At 46.3% G+C, this 7,991-nt stretch overlaps 1 protein-coding gene across 1 annotated transcript in view; it reads right to left on the bottom strand.

Annotated features, from left to right (window-relative positions):
• Positions 1–6: 6 nt before the first annotated feature.
• Positions 7–7,991, bottom strand: part of sptbn4b (spectrin, beta, non-erythrocytic 4b) — an 80,659-nt gene continuing 72,674 nt past the window's right edge. Inside the window, 6 exon segments of the mRNA XM_020605597.1 lie at positions 7–562; positions 726–768; positions 906–1,076; positions 4,569–4,825; positions 6,610–6,670; positions 6,952–7,985. Of these exon segments, the coding sequence (XP_020461253.1) occupies positions 245–562; positions 726–768; positions 906–1,076; positions 4,569–4,825; positions 6,610–6,670; positions 6,952–7,985 (1,884 nt within the window). The 3' untranslated portion in view covers positions 7–244.

Raw genomic sequence — 7,991 nt, 5'->3', positions numbered from 1 at the left:
GCAGCCCGGACGCAGCCCTGACTCGGTGTGTTCTCACAGAGACACAGAAGAGAGAGACAGAAAGATGTCCCCTGCTCCAAATCTGTACTCCTGTCCCATGAGTGAGCCTCACTTTTCATCCAAACACAAACTTGTTGACCGTGTTGGAGGTGGAGAAAAGGAGGGCGGCGTTCACTACCAGTCTACGGCCCCGCCTCCCATCCGAAGTTCATACACTTCAATCCCGACCAAAATGTCACCTGGCTCACTTTTTCTTACTGGACTTTTCTGAGCGCTTTGTGTCCGACTTTCCGCCTCGATCTGACCTCTCTGACCGTTCGCCTCTCTCCTTCTCCTTCTCCTTCTCCTTCTCCTTCTCCCGTTCCTTTTCTGCCCGTTCCGGCCTCTCTGGCCGGTCCGAGCGCTCTGCACCTCGCTCTGACCTGTTGTCCGCCTTGCTGCCATCACGGCGCGTGCCCTCGTCGGTGGATGAGGTAGTTGGTTGGGGATGACCCCATTTGGCGATCTCCTCATGCTCCGAAATACTGGTGTTGATGTTGGTCACCCACACTTTGAGGTCGTCCTGCCAAGGAGAGGGGAGGAGGAGGATCATAGGTGTCAGCTGATTGGTCGTTTGCTGTTTATGTTTCTCCATGTTACCGATGCTTTAAGTGTTTCAAAGATCACTGGAATAAATCTGCTGTTACAACTCCTCTAACTAGTTTGAAAAACAGAAAAAGTCTCACCTCATCTTTTGCATGAAACAGAAATTCGCTGCCGTCCTTTGTTCTACAAAGAAAGGAGAGGAATTTAACTTAAACATGAAACATGCCCATTTTAGAGGAAATGTGATTTAAGTAGTCAGTTCAAACTGCAGGTTTTCTGAGAGCCCTCCTTTAAACATGAGTAATAAAACAACCACTCACTTGAGTGTGAACACGTTCTTCTTCTTCTTGTATCCATTGGTGATGTCGCAGTGGCAGTGGGAGAGGCTGAGCAGCGGCTCATTGTTGTAGGACGTGGTGGTGTTCTTGGCGTCCTTGTAGAAACCCATCTCCCCTTTGCTCAGCATGCAGTACAGGTTGACCCATGACCTGCTGTGGTGTGGTAAGGCGAGAAGGGACGAGGGATAGGGGGAGTGGAGAAGGAAGGGAAGGTGGTGGTTGGGGGGGGGGAGATGGAAGGAGTCAGGTAGAGCTACAGAGTCGCTCTCACTAAGCTAACACCTCACTCACCTGACCAGAGCAGACAGGTAGGTGGGCGGAATGGACCGGCACCAAGAAGGGAGGAGGAAAAACACTGCTGAACAAACACAGATGGACAGACGGACGGACGGGGAGGGAAGTGGGGGATGGAGGGATGTAGAGGGAGGCTACATACAGTCTGCATGTGTGTGTGTTTGTGTGGGGTGGAGGCATTACATGACTTACCTTGGAGGTGACGAGAGGAGCAGCCAGCAGCACCGAGGAGGAAAAAGAGATAGAAGAGTTTGGTTAAATGGCATTTTGGCAACAACACAGCTAAAAGTCTGGTCATGCTGCTTCTCCCTGAGTGTGTTTACATGCACACATTGTTCCAGCTCACACCCAAATACTGGTATTATTCAACTGGTGCAGCCTAATATGACAGTTTCAGACTAGAAACAGACCCAAAGGTTCATGTGACCAATCACAGTTGAATTTTAAAGATAAAGTAACTGTGAGGGGGAAATCATGGTGCACGTTCTAGAAAAGAGCTAGTAAGTGAAAACTGTTTGCCAACCATTCATTTCATTAGAATTCAACTACAACATGTCTGGGCCACAGCGATGCTGACTAAAGCACTGGCTGTATATAAATGCTGGACAAACCCCCTGTGACGTCTCCCAAGACGTGGAGCGTGAATGGAGCTGAGGCGGGTTTAGAGCCTCAAGTGGACATTCGAGGAACTGCAGTGTTTGACACTTGCACACTGGCTTCATTTCTCAGCCTCGGAGATTGCTGCTTGGTCTAAAGGCCCACTGACGATTTTGCACTGTCTGAGACAGAAGCTGACAACTGTGAGACAAATGTAATAGTTTTCTTGTCAATCTTAGACTGTACTATGAAACACAGACAGCTGCAGTGACCAAAGCTACTCATTAATGTATTATACAGCCATCAAAGATCTGAAGTGGAAGGTGGCTAGATCATTGTTAAGTATCATCCATTTCTCATTCGTTCACTCACTATTTATCATGGTAACTAACATTTTGCTGAAAACACACAAACCTGGCGACACTGCACAGACTGTGCCAGTAACACTATGTGGGGTTACATTAGCTAGATGGTTGAAGAGTGCTAAAAGTACTGGTACAACTCAGCAGCATACTGTGCATACACAAACCTACATGTCACAGAATCTTTTATCTTTATTAAAACAAGGTGTTTAGATTTTACTATTCACAGTAATATTTTTAGTAGTAGCACAGCAGAGACTGGACTTCCTACAGGTGCTCAAGAAGAACAACATCTCCCAGAGACTGTTGGTGCCCTTCTATCCGTGCTCCACTGAGAGCATCCTCAGAGTGGCTCAGAGGAAAACGCTCCAGAGGGTCATTAATATGGCCCAGGAGATCATCGGCTGCCCTCTCCTCACTCTGGAAGAACGACACAGTTCCCACTGCCTCAAAAAAAGCCCAGAACATCATTAAGGACCCTTCACACCCTGGACATTCACTATTTGAACTGCTGCCGTCAGGTAGACGGTTCAAATCAAGGACCACTAGATTCAAGAACAGTTTTTACCCAACAACAGTTACCACACTCAATGCTGCTAAAATATAATGTGCCTTGTGTGTGTGTGTGTCTGGGGGTGAGAGGTCTGTTGTTTATTTAGTTTTTCTAGCAGTTAAGTTATTTATTTCATGTTATGTTTTTTTTTTATTGCTGCACCGACTGGAGGTCACTAAAATTTCATTGTACGTGTTTCAATGACAACAAAGGATTATCTTATCTTATCTTATGAGGAACACTTGGTTATTCTGAATAATACCAGAATATCAGTGTGTACATAAACATACTCAGTATCTCATCTTGTAGCTAGAGTGTTTATCAGACAGGCTCAGTCTCAGTCTTTCCTCTCAGACTAACCTTTCTTTCTCAATACTGACTGGAGGAAAAGGTCTGAGGGGCTGAGCTGCAGAGCTTCTCCTCCAATCAAACAAATCACAAAGAGAGCATACGAGGAGCTGTTTGGAGAGTTAAGCCATACAGGATTATGCTTTACCTTGCCATGTACATAACAGGACATGTACATACGAAACATTCATCCATTGCCTTGAGTGGGACTCATCCTTAGCTGGAAGATGAGCATTAGCTGTGCATGGTCAGCCCAGGCACTAGAGGGCAGTGCAGGCAGACTTTGCTGTTTGTGTCCGGAGGAAGCAGGGCAGTCATCGCTGAAGGCCAGGTAGTGTTTGTGTGTGTGTGTGTGTGTACATGTGTGTGCATTCAGGCTAAGCGACTGTTCACAAGGCATCAATAACTTCATCAGCCTTCACTCCCACGGCATTCATCAGCCAGCCAGCCTGTTGTGCTTTCATTCTGTGGACTCATGTCAGATCAGAAGGCGTCAAAAGCATCATGCATGACATTTTCACATGCTGTGAGATTTCTGCAAACTCCTGTTTTAATCCATGTAACTGTTGGAATTCTGATAATCAGACAACACATCAAATATTCAGAAGCTGCAGCCTGGTATGAGAATAAGGACGTCTCCTGCTGCTCTTATCAGTTGGATACTCCAGTGTGTCTGGGGGTAAGAGGTTTATGTTATACACGCTTATGTTTCTTTATTAGTTAAATGCCTGAACAGAGTGCTGTAGTAGTGAGTCCTAAAACCTGGAACTGAAGTTTTTTTGCACTTCTGGTTCCCTTGTCCCAAAGTCAATGTTTTTTTTGGTTCAATGCCTGAAATAAAATCTGTGGTCAACACAAGGTCAAGAGTTTTTCACGGTTTACTCATCTCCTCACTAGTCTGCCTTTGCAGTCTTGTTACTTTTAAACTCATGTACTTGAAAACTATTCTAACTAACTGGCACAGCCATGATCACTAGTCAGATCAGGTCTGTGTTTTGGAAGCAAACCTTAATGTATGCATGACACAAAAACATACAATGGCGTCAGTCATGCATCTGTTCCCTCTGTCAGATGCAGTGCCAGTCGGGTGTGCTTGCTTAGCATGCTAAAGCCGTGCTCATGGCATCGTTTTAAACCAGTAAATGGAGGGGGCAGTGACATCATGAGAAACAGACAGCAACCAACTTGAGCCAAACAGTTCTGGACTTCAGTCCTTGAAGAATGAGGTTTACAACCATCGACAGAAAAGACCAGAAACTGGGTTTAGCAACAATGTGGTGGGATGTAAAAGTCATGTTGGTATCATTAGTGTTAAGCCCCTCTGATCTGTTACTCCCAGAAGTTTACAAATTGCCTCCTGAAATACCAAATTAACTTACAAGTGTTATTTCCCTGAACAAGTGTGATACTCATGACACTAGTGTCCATCCTCTATGACCCCTGCCACCTCCACACCATGTTATGATTACCATTATGACCATGAAGACCCACCTATTGGTGCTCTTCTTCAGACTTTCAATGTCCAGCTTGCGAAAAAGGAAGCCCTCATGGTGTGCAGTGTGTGTTGGCGGCTGGGGGACCGTCAGGCTGCTCTGAGCGGGAGCAGACCTGGACCGCCGTGTCGTCTCTCCTGGCTCTTTGGGTCGAGGCCGGCGACGTGGTTTGGGTCTGTCCCGAGCTCGAGGCCGGTCAGGACGAGAAGACTTCTCTGGTAACCCATTAGGCAGGCGAGGCACCTCGCCGCGGGCCTAAGTGTGGAACCAGGTGATGGTTAGTAGGAATCTAATTTATGGTTTAAAATGAAAATCACTGTTAATTCTTTGATGTTCTTTTGCATTGATATGGCAAACAAGTTACCAGTAGGTGCAGTAGATTCTCAGAAAGCAAACAAGACCCAGCATTCATGATATGCACGCTCTTAAGGCTGTGCAATTGGGCAATTAGTTGAAAGGGGTGTGTTAAAAAAATAGCAGTGTGGCATTCAATCAGTGAGGTCATCAATTTTGTGAAATAACAGGTGTGAATCAGGTGGCCCCTATTTAAGGATGAAGCCAGCACTTGTTGAACATGCATTTGAAAGCCTGAGGAAAATGGGTCGTTCAAGACATTGTTCAGAAGAACAGCGTACTTTGATTAAAAAGTTGATTGGAGAGGGGAAAACCTATAAAGAGGTGCAAAAAATTATAGGCTGTTCAGCTAAAATGATCTCCAATGCCTTAAAATGGAGAGCAAAACCAGAGAGACGTGGAAGAAAACGGAAGACAACCATCAAAATGGATCGAAGAATAACCAGAATGGCAAAGGCCCAGCCAATGATCAGCTCCAGGATGATCAAAGACAGTCTGGAGTTACCTGTAAGTACTGTGACAGTTAGAAGACGTCTGTGTGAAGCTAATCTATTTTCAAGAATCCCCCGCAAAGTCCCTCTGTTAAAAAAAAGGCACGTGCAGAAGAGGTTACAATTTGCCAAAGAACACATCAACTGGCCTAAAGAGAAATGGAGGAACATTTTGTGGACTGATGAGAGTAAAATTGTTCTTTTTGGGTCCAAGGGCCACAGACAGTTTGTGAGATGACCCCCAAACTCTGAATTCAAGCCACAGTACACAGTGAAGACAGTGAAGCATGGTGGTGCAAGCATCATGATATGGGCATGTTTCTCCTACTATGGTGTTGGGCCTATTTATCGCATACCAGGGATCATGGATCAGTTTGCATATGTCAAAATACTTGAAGAGGTCATGTTGCCTTATGCTGAAGAGGACATGCCCTTGAAATGGTTGTTTCAACAAGACAATGACCCCAAACACACTAGTAAACGAGCAAAGTCTTGGTTCCAAACCAACAAAATTAATGTTATGGAGTGGCCAGCCCAATCCCCGGACCTTAATCCAATCGAGAACTTGTGGGGTGATATCAAAAATGCTGTTTCTGAAGCAAAACCAAGAAATGTAAATGAATTGTGGAATGTTGTTAAAGAATCATGGAGTGTAATAACAGCTGAAAGGTGCCACAAGTTGGTTGACTCCATGCCACACAGATGTGAAGCAGTTATAACAAACTGTGGTCATACAACTAAATATTAGTTTAGTGATTCACAGGATTGCTAAATCCTAGAAACAAAAACGTTTGTACAACATAGTTTTGTGTTTGTACAGTCAACGGCAGACACTGCTATTTTTTTGAACACACCCCTTTCAACTAATTGCCCAATTGCACAGCCTTAAGAGCGTGCATATCATGAATGCTGGGTCTTGTTTGCTTTCTGAGAATCTACTGCACCTACTGGTAACTTGTTTGCCATGTAGCAATAAAAAATATACTAAAAACCTGGATTATTCTGGTTAGTCACATTGTACTGCTATTATTTTGAACAATACTGTAACTCAGTTTTCTCTGTCTGTGATTAAGTCTTCATACTCGCTACTTTTAAAGACAATGTATTAAAGTGAAAACCCAACATAACGCCAACACTGAGAGGATTTGTAAACACTGTATATGAACTAAATGCACAACATATGAAATCCCAAACCTGGGCTGCTTCTCTTTCTTGCAGCTGCTCTACAATTTCTGCCATGGTGGATCTTTTGTCTCTGTGGAAAAAATGCAAATTAGAGAATTTTACTGAAACTTATATTAAGAGTTGAGGATAAAAGTTTTCAATCTGTGTTTTTTCCTGCTAAATGTCCCAACTGTAATGTTCATTATTCATGAAAGTTGTAGTCTTCAGCAGATACAGTCACAAGTCCAAAAAGTGCTTAAAACATGTCCCTCCAATCAAATTTGCTAATAATCCACTAGAGAATTATTGCATATGAGACGCAGCACATTACACAAGACAAACAACCTCAAGGACAGACAAATGGAGCCTCACCCTCCTCCTGAGCGTCTGTCTGACTGCTCCCTCCCGGTGTCGTGCTCGCTGGATTCTTGTCTCTCAAGCCGGTTTCGGTCCCTCTCTCTCCGCCGGCCCTCGTGGCCACCCTGGCCTTCCTGCTCGCTGGATGTTTGTCTCTCCAGCGTTCGTCTTTCCTGTCTCTCGGCCTGTTCCCTCCACACCTCCTGAGGCAGCTCGTCCCTGCGTGCTTGGATCAGCTGCTCGCTGGATAGCTGGCGTTCTAGCCTGTGGTCCTTATGGTAAGTGTGCATCTGGGCCTGGGGCTCGGCTTGTCCCAGCAGGTCAGTCCTGGAGCCCCGAGGCCCTCTGGTGGGGTCGCTGTGCAGACGTTCTCGGCTCGGCTCCTGGAGCACCACCTCGGCCATCACTGCCACCTCTGCTCCCTCTGTCCCTATCTCTCCCATCATCATCTCTCTCTCCTTCCCCCTCTCCCTCGATTTCTCCAGCCGGCTCGCCACGATCAGCGGCGTCACCACATCATCCAGGTGTTTGATTTTTGGTTGCCGTAGATAAGAGGATGATTTCGCCTCCTGGTCCCTCGTTGCCTGCACTGGCTGGAGGTGACTCATCGCCTTCGTTGCCTGGTCTCTCGCCCCACTGACACTTTCTCGCGCCTGGTTGGCTGAGACTAGCATGGCTGCCGTGGCAACAGATGCAATCGAGGAAGGGGCGGGCTTTGGTAGTCCTGCAGCCACACCCACCACACCACTATGCTGTGCCTCCAGGGTGTGGCGATAGCTGGAACCATTCATCACAGGGGTGTAGTTGGCGACTGTAGACCCCAGCCGACGAACTGCAGACGAAGGAGAGGGCGTAGGGGTGCCAGGTGAGGGTGATGGAGGAGTGCTGGCTTCATTCTGTTCATAGATGGTCTGTCTCATAACAGGGGAGATTGGCAGGCGGGGGAGTGTGGATGGACTCGGGGAGGCATCCTGGGGGTCCAGAAAGACCTTACGACCCAGCAGAGGGGTTGGGGGCAGTTTACTTTGCTCTGCTTTCAACTTTTCAACCTGTAA

The sequence above is a fragment of the Monopterus albus genome, unplaced genomic scaffold, assembly GCF_001952655.1.
Source record: "Monopterus albus unplaced genomic scaffold, M_albus_1.0 scaffold71.1, whole genome shotgun sequence".
NCBI classification, from domain to species: Eukaryota; Metazoa; Chordata; class Actinopteri; order Synbranchiformes; family Synbranchidae; genus Monopterus; species Monopterus albus.
The sequence above is the reverse complement of the archived record's forward strand: the minus strand, read 5'-3'. Positions and strand labels throughout refer to the sequence as shown.